This window comes from Dermacentor variabilis, chromosome 7 (assembly GCF_050947875.1).
Source record: "Dermacentor variabilis isolate Ectoservices chromosome 7, ASM5094787v1, whole genome shotgun sequence".
NCBI lineage: Eukaryota > Metazoa > Arthropoda > Arachnida > Ixodida > Ixodidae > Dermacentor > Dermacentor variabilis.
The window spans coordinates 22,991,537-23,010,062 of NC_134574.1; the positions used below are offsets into that span (position 1 = coordinate 22,991,537).

Consider the following 18,526-nt stretch of genomic DNA (forward strand, 5'->3'; position numbering starts at 1 on the left):
CGGGCGCTCCCGTCTACCTCGCGGCCGTCCTCGAGTACCTTGCTGCTGAAGTGCTCGAGCGCGCTTGCAACGCAGCTCGTGACAACAAGAAGACCAGGATCATCCCCGCCACCTGCAGCTCGCCATCCGCAACGACGAGGAGCTGAACAAGCTGCTCTCTGGCGGGAGGATCGCGCAGGGCGGCGTCTTGCCCAACATCCAAGCTGTGCTTCTCCCAAAGAAGACCGAGAAGAAGGCGTAAGCGAGCTCCCAGCCGCCGGACTACAGTCGCGCTCGTAGCACAACCCAACGGTCCTCGTCAGGACCACCGAAATGCTTGTGACGGCAGGGTTTTGCTTGGCAATCCCGTTCTCTGCGCCCGTTTCCCTCTGTTTGAATTAGCGCAACCGTGCCTCTTGAACTGACGCTGCTGCTAGCTAGCTGGCATTTCAGTGCACGAATGTAAATGGAAAGCGAGCTTCCGGGTGTCCGGGGGCGCACAGGGACGAGCCTCACTGCAATTAGCGTACGATTCGCGTAGTGGAATTTGATAGGCGATTGGGCCCTTAAAAACAAACAAACAAAAAATGGGCCATATCCGCAACCAGCATGCACTTATGAGCCAGGCAGGTATGCATGAGGAACGTGAACAAACGCATGCATGGCATACCAATACACAAAAGCTTGCACGCAACATCGGCCGCATTAATTTCGTTTTCGGGGGCGGCTTCTTCGCATGAATGCGCGCACCGTTTTGCAACGAACACGCATTTTGTTTATTTTTTTCCCCTCTCTCTTCTTGTTCGTGCTCGAACGCGCGCAATACTTACCATATGCATACCAAACTAGGCACCACCTCGCACCGGCAGCCCACCACAGGCACACACAAAAAAATATTAATAATAAAAAATAACAACAAAACAGACAGACCGAGAGGGTACGGTTGGAGTACGTGGTCTCGCGTGCTCCCGTGCCCGAAGCAAACATGTAGGTGGTCCTGCGAAGGACCGTTTTGTGTTGCTTGCCTGACCGAGGCTGCGGCGCAGACAGCGGCCGAACTTAGGCGCTCTCGCCACGGATAGGCCGGGCCAGCTGGATGTCCTTTGGCATGATGGTAACACGCTTGGCGTGGATGGCACACAGGTTGCTGTCTTCGAAGAGACCGACCAGGTATGCCTCGCTGGCCTCCTGAAGGGCCATCACAGCCGAACTCTGGAATCGGAGGTCGGTCTTGAAATCCTGAGCGATTTCCCTCACCAAGCGCTGGAACAGCAGCTTGCGGATGAGAAGTTCGGTCGACTTCTGGTAGCGGCGAATTTCACGAAGGGCCACGGTTCCAGGCCTGTAGCGATGCGGTTTCTTAACCCCTCCTGTGGCAGGTGCACTCTTGCGAGCAGCCTTGGTAGCAAGCTGCTTACGCGGAGCCTTCCCACCGGTGCTCTTACGGGCGGTTTGCTTGGTCCTGGCCATAGCGAACGGAGCGAGCGTCCGAAGTCGTCGACTGCCGGAGTGAAAATGACCCCTGCGCCGCGCGCGTCGTGCTTCGCCGCACTACTCTTCTCCTCTCCAACTCACCCGCCGATTGGCCAGCGCCGGCACAGCCGTCTCGGGCGGTGCGCGCGCCGCCGCCGTTCGCCAGGATGCTGGAGGAGGCACGTTTGCGCGCGGGCGCCTTGTTCGCGGCTAAGGAAAGCACATTCGCAGGCGGTTTAATTGAGTTTAAACACGACAGCATGCCGCGCTGTTCTCTTTCGTTTCAGCCAACACCACAATCTCGTTTATACCGCCGCGCGTCGCCAATTGCCAGTGCCGAGTGTGAGACCACACCACTAATCTCGACAGTGGTTAGCGCTCCACACCCAACGCCATCGGAGCTGTTATCGCGATCTGCGCGCGACGCAGATGGGTGGCATGTTAAGGCTACATTATTGCTTGTCCACTGCCTTGCTTTGATCATGCTGATGCTCGTTTCACGAAATACAAGTGCGCGCCACGGTGCCTTCTCGAGGGGCAACTACATCGTGTTTTGGCCGCACTCGGCAGCAAACCGTCTCGCATGTGCACACATGCCAGTACCGCACTTTCCCGTCCACGCACAGAAGAACGCGAGGCCCGCAATCACCTCACAAGGTTAACGACAAACTCACGTATGGACTACCAGCACCACTTCAGAGTTACAGAGAAAACGATGCACTTCCGCTCTAAGAGCGAATTTGGAATACAATATTGACAGGTGTTGAACGCGCGTTAGGAGACCTGGACAACTAATTGGGGCCTCAAAACTGTGGATAGGCAAGCGGTACTTCCATATGTATGAAGGGTCCTTAAACAATATGTCAAGGTAGCATCAACCAATGCTTCGCAGGCGCGATCCCAAGCGCGGCTTCCCCGTGCCCCGTATTGGGTGCGCAGTTTTCGCACTTGCAAGGGACACCATGTTTTGACAAACAATCATCAAACGCAACACTTTGCCCCATACAGTGCGTACATTTCGTCAGCTAGCTTTTTCGATTGCATTCCCGCACGCAACTTCGCCACAGGATCGACGGCATCGATGTCATGTTATAGCGAAGCTCCAGCTCGGCAGCCGCCGGGAGAAATCTATTTCCTCGCCAACTAATTCACCGAATTTGGTGCGCCTAATTACGAGTAAAAGAAAATGTTCAAATGCCGCGCCTGCAACAGCGCGATTTTCAACTGATGCCGAGCGCTGCCTCTTTTTTCTTTACTATTTTTTTTCTCAGTGATTGTGGCAAACTGTGAAATGGAAGAGAGAACAAACAGTTCAACTGTGCGCTTTAAAGCTCTGTCACACAGCAATGGCAACGGATTTGGAAATTCTGTTAATTGCACAAGGCGATATGTATAAAGGGAACACAATTTATACGCCTCGATAAGATATATCAGTCATGTGTGAGTATGACTTTTACAATACCTTCACAGACATCACAAGCGTTTTCGATGGGATAAAATTTTTTAGACAGAACTTCCGTGAGTAGTTGCGTACAATTCACACGATCGCGGTACCGCTTTGTATTGTTGAGATATGAAACTTTGTACTTCTTAACCTGCCAGTACTCGTGCATTATGGAAGGGAAAAAAAGAGAGAAAGAGAGACGTCACCGCACCACCACACATTTTTCTCAGATGGAACAAGAAGCTTGTTTACATGGCTGCAGTAGTTCTCTCGTGACAACCCGTTGTTTTCTCTTGGGTGTGTTCCGATGCCTTACTTAGAGTTCACCTCCGAGCTACACGCACGACCGGTATGACCTCATTGCGCACTGTGTACGCCTTGCTTCATCCTCGGCTATTCCCTTTGCACGCGCATGCCAGTGACTTCGTAGCAGTAATCATTACATAGACAAGAGAAAAGAAATAACCAAAAGTTCCGCGTTTCTTCAAAGCAAGAGGCCCGTACATTTTCTCTGACTGTTCCTTCCCCATTTGTTTACCTGTTTAGCCATCACCTCACTTTGCTAGATACATCAAGGCCATAGGAGCAGTTCCCGGTGGCTTCGTGGGACGAATGTAAAACAATAGGCTCGAGCTTGGCTTTCATTAAACGCAACACGAATGCGAAATCCGTGCAATGACGACGGCCGGCGTGTGTCAGCTTCCCTTACCTTGGCGTGCCAATATATGTGCCATGAGTGAGGGAGCCGGTTCGAATTCGGAATTTTTCTCTACAGCAGCTTGCACATTCACGATGTTCCAGGAATGCAGCGGCAGGAGGTAGTCTTGTGCACTTTGGCGCGTCCATGCCATTACGCAACCGCCTCACAGCGCGTAATACGCCGGACATAAGCTGCCACAAGGAGAAATGTTCACATGTAGGACAGGTGGCTCCCTCTGGCGGCGAAGAGTTCGACAAATACGTGATGCACCGCTCAAATCGCCCATCGGGCGGCCGCTCGTCCCTCTCTCTCTTTTTCCCCCGTTCTCGCGGCGTGTGGCATACACAAATACGTTGCTCGAAAAAGTTTGTTTTCTTTAAATACAGCGCGTGTCCAGCGCCCGCTTCCTTACCGATCTAAGTATATGGCGCGAACAAGGGCCGCCCAGCATCGCCTACACGCACGCATGACGAAAGGGCCAGTCGTACAGAAATAACGAGAGAAAGTGAGTCTGCACTGTGCAAGCATATTTCTGTCTCAGTAAGCACACTTCACCGTTCTGCTCCTTTATTTTATTTTCCTCTTGTTTTGGGCAACTCAGCGGTGCATTGTCTTGCAAGAAGATCCACGTTGGCCTCGAACCAACTGCTTATCACCTATAGCGCGCTGACAAGAAATGCCACTGTAACCCTGTACACAAGTATGAAAACAGCACGCGCCTCGGTGTCTACCACGCGCACCCTCGTCCATTTGAATACAACGCAGTGAGCCCGGTTCTAGCGACAGCTACCTAGCTAATCTCACCTTTGCATTCATTTGCGTCGCTCAAAAGAGTTACACAATTGTGAATCGCACGGTGGTAGTTTACGGCCGCCCAGATCGTAGGGCAACAGGGCTGGCTCGTTATTGTTTCTCCGACGCACGCAAAACAACGAAGCCATGCGAATGCCGCTCAGACACAGCGTCGCGCGTAGGCACAATCATTTAACGCTTGCACTGGAAAGAACAAATAACCGCCGTCTGTAAAAAACTCACTTTCAGCTGTTACACACTGGCCCATGCCCGGCAATATTTTCCTCGCGCTTTGCTTCGCTGCGTACCCACAGGAGCTATTGTTGTGAAATATGGGGCTTAACATATAAAACTTACTTAACTTAAATGCGCCCGCTGACCGTCACGCTCGGCGTATGTATGTAACCGAGTGCTACTGCCCGGCTCATACTCTTCTCTAAGGGAGTAGAAGAAGCAAGCCATTTCAAAGCGACAAAAATACGCATCGACGAGCTTACGATTACCTCTGTCTTTTAATCATCAGTCCACTCTGGTTGCCTCAATCAGGGTCCAACCAAAGGCGACAACTGAGCTGCACGAACGACCGCCACGTCGCAACTCGGACAGACTGAGGGCGGGTGAAATGGGAGCAACACAACACACAGTGGCGAGCGCAAATGCAATCGAGCAAAGCTCGCCTTGCGAGGGCGAAAAACAATGCTACCACACCTTATGAATACATGCGGTTGCGCTCGCTCACCTGAACAAAGTTTACCGCGCGTGTCTCGTACGGCCGAACGCGAGATAATGGCATGCAAAAGAGGGTCAACGGAGCAGGAGATCGCAAATCCTGCGCATCACTGCCGAAGCACCAAGTGGGTAGCCCTGAAGAGGGCTGTTGGGTTCTTCAGAGGAGCTGATGCGCTGCTTGCAGACGACGCCGCGCACGCGTGCTGCTTAGCCTCCGAAACCGTCGAGGGTGCGGCCCTGACGCTTGAGGGCATACACCACGTCCATGGCTGTCACGGTCTTGCGCTTGGCGTGCTCAGTGTAGGTGACGGCGTCCCGGATCACGTTCTCGAGGAACACCTTGAGCACACCGCGTGTCTCCTCATAGATCAGGCCAGAGATACGCTTGACACCACCACGGCGAGCGAGGCGACGGATGGCTGGCTTGGTGATGCCTTGGATGTTGTCACGCAACACCTTACGATGACGCTTCGCGCCACCCTTGCCGAGCCCCTTGCCGGCCTTGCCACGTCCAGACATCTCGACTGTTGCTGCTGCTTCGAAGCGAGTCAGGAAAGCGAATGCCGCGTCCTTGCGCCGCGACTGAGCGAGGAAGCCGCGCCGAAGGGCGAGGAGGTGAAACGCGCGCCGATTGGCTCACGGGCAGCGCGGCCTCTCTTCGCGAGTGAGTCGCGGGTGGCAGCACTGAGCCCTGCTTAGGCCACGCACTGAGTTCACGACGTGTGGCTTCGCAACACAATCGCGGAGTTTACTTTTTTTCTTATGTTGTTTCTTTTTGGCATTTCTGACTGCAACGTAGGCTGATGTTCAACCCGCCACCCTCCTTGTTTTGCTCAACTCGCCAAGAGAAAAACAAACGCGTCAACAATGTTATTGTGCTATGTTGCACGCACCCACTGCTCGTTTCGCGCCCCAGGAACAAGTTTATTGTCTTCTCATAATTATGATTACTCGTTCTATTCACCGGTAGCTCGGCTACGCTTTCAAGTGCACCCTGGTCATTGCCGCAAAGCACACCGTGCGCACAGCTTCAAATTCCGCCACGCCAACATCGTTCACTTGATCACTAGTCGCGAAACAGGGCGCGTTCATGTTCTGTTCGCCTCAGGCGTTTAAAATTTCGCACGCCGGCACCGCTGACTGGTGCCTACACGACCGTCAAATTTCGTCGCGATAGCTTACGTAGCCTCGTAGATAACGTCAGCGAAATCAGCCTAAGACGCGCGCGCGAGCCCAATTCAGCATTCTAGGGGACGGAAGAGAACGAGGGAACTGTTTGCGCCGCTCCTCACTCTCCCATCGCCGGTACGAAGGCAGCTACGCAGGGCGCGCGCGCGGAACCGCTAGCTATGCAGTATGCGGAGAGCGCGCGCATCTCTTCTTTTCCCACTTCAAAGTCACTTACTACTGCTACATTTGTAATAACAGTGTAAAATTTCCCCTTAGGCAGTGCTGCTTCGTCAACGTGCGCACCCATTCCCGCTCGCCAGCCACCGCTACAGCAATGCGGCTCTGAATTTCAGTCCGGAGCACTGCTGCATACGTGCGGGCGGCCGCCGAGAGGGCATTCTAGCAGACGCAGCGACCGATGGCATTAGTTCTAGCAGCCATAGAGGCACACCTCAGGGCCCGCAAAAGTGCGTCGAACGACAAGAAGAAACAAAACGGTAAAAAGAAAAAAAGGAGGGATGAGGGCTGCCTGCTTTTAAAAGTTGCGCTACATCAGAATTAAGTAAATGTGCAGCAACGACCGCCTCATCATCCTCGGTGTGTGAAACACGCGCCGTGGTAATTAGTGCATGCAGGCGAACGTGACCGCTCGCGCAGAGTCGCCTCACGCGCCCCATACTTGCTTAGTGTGTGTTGTTGTGCAGAGCCCCGTGGCGTTCCGTGCGGTTCTGTTACAAAAGTTATAGCACACGCGCTGTCCGACCGCGCACGCCGCGTGTTTGAAAACAAGAAGTAGTAGTAAGTGCCGTTGAGATGGTAAAAGAAGAGAAGAGTGCAGTACCGTAGCTGTCTCTCGCTTAGGAGGTCACCTCAACAGTACTACACGGGGGAGGGTAAGGAGAATAAAGGAGCCAAGAGAAACAAAGATTAAAGAGGACGAGCGGAAGGCCGTGAAGAAAAAAAAAGAGAGAGAGAGAAGCGTGAAACGGGGCCTATGGAAGCGTGGTAAGGTTCGACGACTCAAAGAACTCAATGAGCTGGGAAGGCTCCTTTGAGTAAAACCGCAAAACCCCTAGGAAACGAGAAAGTCCTCAGGACGGGCTATGGGGAGTCCAAGGCGTCGATTAGGATTTCACGAGCTGAGAGATATATGCAGTGCATATATCTATAATAAAAGTGCATATATCATATAAAAGGGACTCTCACGGGCCGATAGTCCCTTTTTGTGTGTGTTGTTCTGCTGCGTGCATGCCGTTGTGTGCGTTTCTGATACAAAACTTTCAGCACACGCGCTGTCGCAATGAGAATACGACAGCGCGCCGGGTGCGTGTAAACGAGGAAGCGTCGAACAGAGGGAACGGACGGAATTGTCGAGATTCTCACTACATCCCAATGCCAATGCAGACACTTTGGGTGGCTCTGAGAAGAGCCGTTGGGTGTTGGCTGCGCGGACGAGCGCTCGGTCGCCTACTTGGAGCTGGTGTACTTGGTGACGGCTTTGGTGCCCTCGGACACGGCGTGTTTGGCCAGCTCTCCGGGCAACAGCAGATGCACGGCAGTCTGGATCTCCCGGCTCGCGATGGTCGAGCGCTTGTTGTAGTGAGCCAGACGGGACGACTGTGCGGCGATACGCTCGAAGATGTCGTTCACGAAGCTGTTTATGATAGACATGGACTTGCTGGAGACTCCAGTGTCCGGGTGCACCTGCTTCAACACCTTGTAGATATACATGGAGAAGCTCTCCTTCCTGAGGCGCTTCTTCTTCTTGTCGGTGGCGCGCACGTTCTTCTGCGCCTTGCCGGCCTTCTTCACGGCCTTACCGCTGGGCTGGGGAGGCATGTCAGTAGCCGAGCAAACGAGATCGGAATACGCGCGACCGGTCGCGCGCGCCGCGTTTTTATCGCGGGAGGGTGGTGTTCACGCGACCTCGCAAAGCCGCGCTCGCCATTGGTCCGTGCGGCTTCTCTCCCTTTTCCTCGCGCTTTCCTTTGGGACCGGCGGCGGCGAGAGCGGCGACGGCGCTACGAGCACGGCTCAAATCGCTCAAAGATCGCCACTGTGCAAGTCGTTGTTACTCAGTCTGACAGCAACACTGCGATGCCTCCCCAGGTGCTGTGGATAGGTGCTGTGGTGGCGTGATTTGTGCGTTCGAACTTCGGTGCTATTGTTACCCTCCACGTGGGCCCCTCTCGGATGGTTGGATAGGATTACGGTGCGGATTCTTCTAGACTCCAACCCGCTGTCTTCGATTCGGTGAGGTGTTCCGGTGGCTCTTTTTTGTCCTTGGTTTTTTCCAGTGTTTAGCTGAGGGTTTCTAGCTTCCTACCTTGTGTAGTGTTAGCTTAAACTTCGGCTAGGCGCGGGCGCCACGTGGTTTTTACCGCGATGGTGGCCCCTTCGCGGCATCGGCCGCTTACGTTTTTCGGGCGAGTTCCGAAAGGCGCGTCCAATGTAGATGTTTGCAAGGCGCTCGTAAAGCGCTTTTCCTTGAACGAACTTAAGGCAGTGCAGGACTTTGGTGTAGGACGGTTTGAGATAACGTTTAAGAATAAGGCCGCGGTTGATCGCTTCTCAGCTGATCCCGCTTTGAAGGTTCGGGATGTGGAAGTTCGTTTTGAGTATAGAGGTGTGCGTGTGAAGTTGGTTAGGGTGTTTGGCTACCCCGCGGATCTTCCGGACCAGGCTCTCGTCTCCGAGCTAGAGGTCTTCGGAAAGGTTCACGGGATCTCCGAAGAATGCGTGCCCGGTATCCCTGCCGTTGGCACCGGAAACCGGCGCATTCGGATAGAGATGGCGCGGCCCGTTCCTAACCTTCTTCGTGTAGGTGAGCGTGTCGTTCAGTGTGAGTACGAGGGTGTAGTTAGATTGTGCCGTAGGTGTAACATGGCAGGACACCACGCCGCCGCGTGCGACACGCTTCAGTGCGCGCACTGCGGGCAGTTTGGCCACGCGTCCTGCGACGCGGCGTGCGTACGTTGCGGCGGCGACCATGCGGTTTCGGCGAGTAGTGTCCGCACCTACTCGTCAGTGACCGCGAGGCCAGAACAGCAGAAACCTGCCGTCGTGGAAGCGGTTACTTCGCCGGTAGCTGATACGGTTGCTGCCTTAGAGGAAGGAGAGAGCCAGGGCTCCTTGAGCGTGGTCGATGCCGCCGAGCGCGGCGGCGATTCCGTGGACGCTACCGAGGTCGTTCCCCCTTCCGTCACGGCAACGTGCGAGGAGGCTGAAGCGGCGGTCGCTGTCGCCTCCGTGGCGGGTACGCCTCTCGCTACGCCGGTCGCTATCTCTGGCGCGTCCGAACCGCTGACTGGCGCGACTGACACTGCTCGTCGGTCGAACCATAAGCGTAAGAGCCGGCGCGCGCACCGCGCTGGCTCCGCTGCCAGGGCGGCGGCCGCGGGGCGTGAGTCGAGCTCGGACGAAGGTGACTCCCAGGGCTCGGAGACTGGCCCTCCAGAATTTAAGCGCAGTGCTGTTGAAACGTCCGATTCTGATACTGAGGTCCCATCGGACGCGGAGGGTTCTCCTCCTTGTCCCAATTGCGGATGGGGACGTTGCGAATGCTCGTTGCTCTCAGACAGAACCTATGAGTCTACTGATGAGGGGTCCCCAACTTTGGAGACCCTCTCATAAGTAGACTTTCCTTATTTGTCACTAGCGGCTAGTATTACCTAATACTAGCCTGCTCTTTCTTTATTTTCCTAGCTCTTTTTGTCTTCCTTTGTTTCTACTAGCTCTTAGCTAATCTCTTTCTCCCTTAAAATGGCTTCTTCTCTCACCATAGCTACCTTTAACTGTCGTGGTTTGTCGCGTGCTTCTAAGCAGTTAGACGTTATTAATTTGGCTAAATCCAAAAAGGTAGATATTCTTGTGCTTCAGGAAACTTATATTCATAGGCTAGGCCAGATCAGCCACTTCGACCGGATTTTTCGCACTCGGTCTTTCTGGAGTTATGGCGCGACGGGCAGTCGAGGTACGGCGATCGTTTTGATGCCGAATTTCGACTCCCTTGTTATTCGCCATGCCAGGGATTCCGAGGGCCGCGTCTTGTCGGTGGACCTTGATTGTGGCATTCGAATTGTTAATGTTTATGCTCCAACCCAGTCTCAAGATCAGAGAGAGTTTTTCGCTACATTAGAACCCTACTTGGTAGGTCCCTCTCGGCTAATCCTTGTAGGCGACTTCAACTGTGTGTTAGAACAGGTTGATCGCATCCCGCATAGAGGGACTTCAAACCAGAAAGATAGGCGTGCAAATGTTGTACTACGAGAGCTCGTCGACGGGCTGGGACTTGTCGATGCTTGGCGTGTGCTTCGCCTTGGTCAGTCAGGAATGACTTGGAGAGGAAGAGGCATGCAGAGCCGCATCGATCTTTTTTACATCTCGTCGTCACTGGCTCCTAGTATGCATTCTTCTTGGTTAACTCCTTCTGCTCTTAGCGACCACAGCTTCCAAATTCTGCGGTTCGCCGATTCTAGCATAGTCCCGCAAGGGAAGAGACCGTGGCGTCTGAGTCCACGTCTTCTAAAAGACAGGCAGGCAACCGCAGAGGTATCATCCATTCTTTTTCGATCGCTGCACAATAGAGGGAATCTAAGTGGTACAGAATGGGATGACGTGAAGGTCAGAGTGCGTGAGTGCTTCAGGTCTTGGGGCAAGCGTCGAGCGCGCGAGGAGCGTGAGGAGATTAAAATCGTGTCCAACGCGATCCTCCTGCTCTCGAGGCCACTGTCCGGCGGTCCTGGAGTTGCTTCGGCGCTGGCCTCACTCCGAAAGGAACTTCGGATTCTCCTGCAGCGACGCTGGGATGGCTTGAGGGCCACAACCCGAGCAGAGCTGTGGGAAATGGAAGCGTGGTGCAGCAGAAACGTCCTACGTAAACATCTCTCAAGGAAGAGCACAACTCTCTCCTCCCTAATAGATCCAAGCGATGGTAGCATAGTCGATTCACCAGATGGAGTTCTTGCAATGGCGAGGCAGTTTTACATGATCTTGTATGCCGAACCAGCTGCCACTCCAACTGCGTTTCCTTTTGCTTCGCCAGCTGAGCCGCCGCAAGTGTGCGACTCAGCCATAGATGAGGACGAGCTTTTTTCGGCATTGAAGTCTATGAAGCGTAATCGCAGTCCGGGATCCGATGGTCTGACAGTCGAATTTTATGTTAAATTTTGGACACTGTTAGGGAAGCCATTCACATCACTGGTGAACCGGCTACTCAGTGAAGGGACTTTGTCAGCGTCTCAACGAGAGGGGTTAATCCCTCTCCTTTGTAAGGACCAGTCGAGGAGCTCCGATCTGAGAGCATGGCGTGCAATCACACTTCTGAACTGCGATTATAAGCTCATAGCAAAGTGCCTGTGTATGCGACTCACGCCAGTGCTCAGCACTGTTTTGGGTCCATACCAGGCATGTTGTGTCCAGGGGCGCTCTACTCAGCTTCACGGTATAGCACTAAGGGACCTTCTCCTGAGGGCAAATACCAGGAAACTTCCAGGTATTTGCTCCTTCGATCAGGAGAAGGCTTTCGATATCATTAGCCATAGGTACCTTTTCCGTGTTTTGGAAGAGGCTGGTTTTAGTGTGGGTTTTAGACAGATGATCCAAGCTTTGTATTCTCGACCGACTTCTGCTGTTCTCATACGAGACCGCCTCTCGGAGGCATTCATTGTGGGACGTGGTGTGCGACAGGGGGACCCGCTCTCACCTGCCCTCTACGTACTCGCTTTTGAACCGCTTCTGCAGGGGTTGTCTTGTGACAGCAGAATTGGCAGGTTCCTACTTCCACCAGGTTCCCCCCAGTTGCACTCTTTGCCTATGCAGACGACTTGTCCATTATCGTCCCGGACGAAGCATCAGCTTGCGACGTCCTGGAGGTCATGGACAGTTACTGCGGGGCGAGCGGTGCAAGGTTGAATAGGTCGAAAAGTGCAGCAATGTACTTGAACTCCACTCCTTCCAGTCCGTAGCCCGTTCATGGTCTCCCCGTGAAAACGCGGCTGCGGATTCTAGGCTTCCAGTTCGAACCAGATGGTCTCTCTCCCGAAAACTGGCAACAGGCTAAGGAGAAGCTTGAAGCCAGGGTTCAGGAATACAGCGCGTTGTCATGCCCTTTGACTGCTCGAGCGACAATCCTTCGCTCGCTTCTGTTTTCCTTTCTGACGTATGTGGCGTGTGTGTCTCCTATTCCAACCCGAACCAAGCTTATCTTGGAGAGGGTCTTGCTTCGCTTCCTCTGGAAGGGTACAACTGGTTGTGTAGCTAGGTGGGTGCTCAAGTTGCCCAGGGACAAGGGAGGACTCGGAATTCCCGACCTGGGCATCGTGGCTACTGCACTACACGTCAGTTGGACCCAGGTCGCTCTTAACTCGGATATGCTCCTAACTCGAAGCTTAACTTCCTTCTTTCTTAGCACCCGACTCCGCTTGTTCTCGCAGAGCACATTTTCCCACTGTGTTCCTCGTTCAGGTACCCCGTCCACCATTTATGCGGCGGCTGCCAACTCTTTGGTAAGCCTCTGCAAGGTTCACCTAGGCATCGACGTAGTTTCAGCTCCACTCCAAGAGTTAGTGGATATCCTCACCCCAGGACTCCCCCACATTACCAAAGGTACGACCTGTCGATTCACAGGCCAAACTGGAAGCTCATTACAGCCGGTTTCCTCGACGCCAGGCGAGCCACCTTTGTGTACCGCCTGGCGCGAGGGTGCCTGCCGTTGAGCTACAGGCCCTTCACAGCCATCCCGGCTCGTGGAGTGTGTCCTTTCTGTGGCGCTCGTGAGGACTCAGTTCATATCTTTACGCAGTGTTTGCTTCCAGCAGCTCTTCTCCAAAGAGTTGCTAGTCTATTTAGGCTCCCAGGCGTTCCTTATGAGACAGTCCGATTTTTGCACCCTTTGCCCAATCAGACGATCAACCAGTTCGTGCTTCTCCTCGCCGAGTGCTCATACCAAGTTTGGCTGGCACGCTGCGATGCAATTTTCGGGGGGTCGGGCACCGGCCCTTCACGAAGTGCTTGCGAAAGCACGGAAGGAGGTCTGGTTCCACCTCGCCCGGGAGCGGCACCGCTTGGGCGAGAAGTTTCTCGAAGTGTGGGCTCGTCCTGCCGTGATTTTTGACGAGTCAGGTGGAAAGCTATCCATTAAGTTATGATGCATGCTCCAAAGGTCGCACGACTCGGCCGTGTACGCCAGTCGATCTATGGGGTTTTGTTTGGCTCAGTGGAACCCAGAGCTGGAACCGGTGGTGGTGCACCCTCAAGTGGTCGCGTTGCTCCGCGGACGGCTTTGGTGGTCTCCATGGTTGTATGCCTTGACCTCTTTTGCATCAGGGCAGTCCGAGGGTCAGTCAGGCTTGTGCCCTGCAAGACCGACATGGCTGTTTGTGTGTTGAGTGCTGTCCCTCAGTTGGGCTGCACCACAACAGCCCCCTTGTCCGGGAAGGACCGTTGGCCCGAACCAAGTCCCCCCACCCAGCCAGCCCGGGTTGTGGGGGAGTACCGGGGTCAATGTATCGAATGATGCTGGGTTGATGAGTACATGAAAGCTCTGGGACGCGGCGCCCCTGGTTGCCAAGTCCTCTTCCCATCTGACAACGGTACTCAGTCTACGCGTCAACAGCACCAGCATGTCCGGACGTGGCAAAGGCGGCAAGGCGAAGGGCAAGAGCAAGACGCGTTCCAACCGCGCGGGTCTCCAGTTCCCCGTGGGCCGTATCCACCGTCTCTTGCGCAGGGGAAACTACGCCGAGCGCGTCGGAGCGGGCGCTCCCGTCTACCTCGCGGCCGTCCTCGAGTACCTTGCTGCTGAAGTGCTCGAGCGCGCTTGCAACGCAGCTCGTGACAACAAGAAGACCAGGATCATCCCCCGCCACCTGCAGCTCGCCATCCGCAACGACGAGGAGCTGAACAAGCTGCTCTCTGGCGGGAGGATCGCGCAGGGCGGCGTCTTGCCCAACATCCAAGCTGTGCTTCTCCCAAAGAAGACCGAGAAGAAGGCGTAAGCGAGCTCCCAGCCGCCGGACTACAGTCGCGCTCGTCGCACAACCCAACGGTCCTCGTCAGGACCACCGAAATGCTTGTGACGGCAGGGTTTTGCTTGGCAATCCCGTTCTCTGCGCCCGTTTCCCTCTGTTTGAATTAGCGCAACCGTGCCTCTTGAACTGACGCTGCTGCTAGCTAGCTGGCATTTCAGTGCACGAATGTAAATGGAAAGCGAGCTTCCGGGTGTCCGGGGGCGCACAGGGACGAGCCTCACTGCAATTAGCGTACGATTCGCGTAGTGGAATTTGATAGGCGATTGGGCCCTTAAAAACAAACAAACAAAAAATGGGCCATATCCGCAACCAGCATGCACTTATGAGCCAGGCAGGTATGCATGAGGAACGTGAACAAACGCATGCATGGCATACCAATACACAAAAGCTTGCACGCAACATCGGCCGCATTAATTTCGTTTTCGGGGCGGCTTCTTCGCATGAATGCGCGCACCGTTTTGCAACGAACACGCATTTTGTTTATTTTTTTCCCCTCTCTCTTCTTGTTCGTGCTCGAACGCGCGCAATACTTACCATATGCATACCAAACTAGGCACCACCTCGCACCGGCAGCCCACCACAGGCACACACAAAAAAATATTAATAATAAAAAATAACAACAAAACAGACAGACCGAGAGGGTACGGTTGGAGTACGTGGTCTCGCGTGCTCCCGTGCCCGAAGCAAACATGTAGGTGGTCCTGCGAAGGACCGTTTTGTGTTGCTTGCCTGACCGAGGCTGCGGCGCAGACAGCGGCCGAACTTAGGCGCTCTCGCCACGGATAGGCCGGGCCAGCTGGATGTCCTTTGGCATGATGGTAACACGCTTGGCGTGGATGGCACACAGGTTGCTGTCTTCGAAGAGACCGACCAGGTATGCCTCGCTGGCCTCCTGAAGGGCCATCACAGCCGAACTCTGGAATCGGAGGTCGGTCTTGAAATCCTGAGCGATTTCCCTCACCAAGCGCTGGAACAGCAGCTTGCGGATGAGAAGTTCGGTCGACTTCTGGTAGCGGCGAATTTCACGAAGGGCCACGGTTCCAGGCCTGTAGCGATGCGGTTTCTTAACCCCTCCTGTGGCAGTTGCACTCTTGCGAGCAGCCTTGGTAGCAAGCTGCTTACGCGGAGCCTTCCCACCGGTGCTCTTACGGGCGGTTTGCTTGGTCCTGGCCATAGCGAACGGAGCGAGCGTCCGAAGTCGTCGACTGCCGGAGTGAAAATGACCCCTGCGCCGCGCGCGTCGTGCTTCGCCGCACTACTCTTCTCCTCTCCAACTCACCCGCCGATTGGCCAGCGCCGGCACAGCCGTCTCGGGCGGTGCGCGCGCCGCCGCCGTTCGCCAGGATGCTGGAGGAGGCACGTTTGCGCGCGGGCGCCTTGTTCGCGGCTAAGGAAAGCACATTCGCAGGCGGTTTAATTGAGTTTAAACACGACAGCATGCCGCGCTGTTCTCTTTCGTTTCAGCCAACACCACAATCTCGTTTATACCGCCGCGCGTCGCCAATTGCCAGTGCCGAGTGTGAGACCACACCACTAATCTCGACAGTGGTTAGCGCTCCACACCCAACGCCATCGGAGCTGTTATCGCGATCTGCGCGCGACGCAGATGGGTGGCATGTTAAGGCTACATTATTGCTTGTCCACTGCCTTGCTTTGATCATGCTGATGCTCGTTTCACGAACTACAAGTGCGCGCCACGGTGCCTTCTCGAGGGGCAACTACATCGTGTTTTGGCCGCACTCGGCAGCAAACCGTCTCGCATGTGCACACATGCCAGTACCGCACTTTCCCGTCCACGCACAGAAGAACGCGAGGCCCGCAATCACCTCACAAGGTTAACGACAAACTCACGTATGGACTACCAGCACCACTTCAGAGTTACAGAGAAAACGATGCACTTCCGCTCTAAGAGCGAATTTGGAATACAATATTGACAGGTGTTGAACGCGCGTTAGGAGACCTGGACAACTAATTGGGGCCTCAAAACTGTGGATAGGCAAGCGGTACTTCCATATGTATGAAGGGTCCTTAAACAATATGTCAAGGTAGCATCAACCAATGCTTCGCAGGCGCGATCCCAAGCGCGGCTTCCCCGTGCCCCGTATTGGGTGCGCAGTTTTCGCACTTGCAAGGGACACCATGTTTTGACAAACAATCATCAAACGCAACACTTTGCCCCATACAGTGCGTACATTTCGTCAGCTAGCTTTTTCGATTGCATTCCCGCACGCAACTTCGCCACAGGATCGACGGCATCGATGTCATGTTATAGCGAAGCTCCAGCTCGGCAGCCGCCGGGAGAAATCTATTTCCTCGCCAACTAATTCACCGAATTTGGTGCGCCTAATTACGAGTAAAAGAAAATGTTCAAATGCCGCGCCTGCAACAGCGCGATTTTCAACTGATGCCGAGCGCTGCCTCTTTTTTCTTTACTATCTTTTTTCTCAGTGATTGTGGCAAACTGTGAAATGGAAGAGAGAACAAACAGTTCAACTGTGCGCTTTAAAGCTCTGTCACACAGCAATGGCAACGGATTTGGAAATTCTGTTAATTGCACAAGGCGATATGTATAAAGGGAACACAATTTATACGCCTCGATAAGATATACCAGTCATGTGTGAGTATGACTTTTACAATACCTTCACAGACATCACAGGCGTTTTCGATGGGATAAAATTTTTTAGACAGAACTTCCGTGAGTAGTTGCGTACAATTCACACGATCGCGGTACCGCTTTGTATTGTTGAGATATGAAACTTTGTACTTCTTAACCTGCCAGTACTCGTGCATTATGGAAGGGAAAAAAAGAGAGAAAGAGAGACGTCACCGCACCACCACACATTTTTCTCAGATGGAACAAGAAGCTTGTTTACATGGCTGCAGTAGTTCTCTCGTGACAACCCGTTGTTTTCTCTTGGGTGTGTTCCGATGCCTTACTTAGAGTTCACCTCCGAGCTACACGCACGACCGGTATGACCTCATTGCGCACTGTGTACGCCTTGCTTCATCCTCGGCTATTCCCTTTGCACGCGCATGCCAGTGACTTCGTAGCAGTAATCATTACATAGACAAGAGAAAAGAAATAACCAAAAGTTCCGCGTTTCTTCAAAGCAAGAGGCCCGTACATTTTCTCTGACTGTTCCTTCCCCATTTGTTTACCTGTTTAGCCATCACCTCACTTTGCTAGATACATCAAGGCCATAGGAGCAGTTCCCGGTGGCTTCGTGGGACGAATGTAAAACAATAGGCTCGAGCTTGGCTTTCATTAAACGCAACACGAATGCGAAATCCGTGCAATGACGACGGCCGGCGTGTGTCAGCTTCCCTTACCTTGGCGTGCCAATATATGTGCCATGAGTGAGGGAGCCGGTTCGAATTCGGAATTTTTCTCTACAGCAGCTTGCACATTCACGATGTTCCAGGAATGCAGCGGCAGGAGGTAGTCTTGTGCACTTTGGCGCGTCCATGCCATTACGCAACCGCCTCACAGCGCGTAATACGCCGGACATAAGCTGCCACAAGGAGAAATGTTCACATGTAGGACAGGTGGCTCCCTCTGGCGGCGAAGAGTTCGACAAATACGTGATGCACCGCTCAAATCGCCCATCGGGCGGCCGCTCGTCCCTCTCTCTCTTTTTCCCCCGTTCTCGCGGCGTGTGGCATACACAAATACGTTGCTCGAAAAAGTTTGTTTTCTTTAAATACAGCGCGTGTCCAGCGCCCGCTTCCTTACCGATCTAAGTATATGGCGCGAACAAGGGCCGCCCAGCATCGCCTACACGCACGCATGACGAAAGGGCCAGTCGTACAGAAATAACGAGAGAAAGTGAGTCTGCACTGTGCAAGCATATTTCTGTCTCAGTAAGCACACTTCACCGTTCTGCTCCTTTATTTTATTTTCCTCTTGTTTTGGGCAACTCAGCGGTGCATTGTCTTGCAAGAAGATCCACGTTGGCCTCGAACCAACTGCTTATCACCTATAGCGCGCTGACAAGAAATGCCACTGTAACCCTGTACACAAGTATGAAAACAGCATGCGCCTCGGTGTCTACCACGCGCACCCTCGTCCATTTGAATACAACGCAGTGAGCCCGGTTCTAGCGACAGCTACCTAGCTAATCTCACCTTTGCATTCATTTGCGTCGCTCAAAAGAGTTACACAATTGTGAATCGCACGGTGGTAGTTTACGGCCGCCCAGATCGTAGGGC

General features: G+C 53.8%; 2 protein-coding genes across 2 annotated transcripts; both read right to left on the reverse strand.

Annotated features, from left to right (window-relative positions):
- Positions 1 to 1,038: 1,038 nt before the first annotated feature.
- LOC142588975 (histone H3-like) lies at positions 1,039 to 1,449 on the reverse strand. The gene has a single exon (XM_075700771.1). The coding sequence runs from the start codon at positions 1,447 to 1,449 to the stop codon at positions 1,039 to 1,041; it is 411 nt and encodes a 136-aa protein (XP_075556886.1).
- Positions 1,450 to 15,080: 13,631 nt separating this feature from the next.
- LOC142588976 (histone H3-like) lies at positions 15,081 to 15,491 on the reverse strand. Its single transcript, XM_075700772.1, has one exon. It carries the CDS (start codon positions 15,489 to 15,491, stop codon positions 15,081 to 15,083), a length of 411 nt encoding a protein of 136 aa, XP_075556887.1.
- Between the last annotated feature and the right edge of the window lie 3,035 nt (positions 15,492 to 18,526).

Coding starts and splice junctions, on each gene's coding strand:
- LOC142588976 (XM_075700772.1), bottom strand. CDS start 15,491: ATGGCCAGGACCAAGCAAACCGCCCGTAAGAGCACCGGTGGGAAGGCT.
- LOC142588975 (XM_075700771.1), bottom strand. CDS start 1,449: ATGGCCAGGACCAAGCAAACCGCCCGTAAGAGCACCGGTGGGAAGGCT.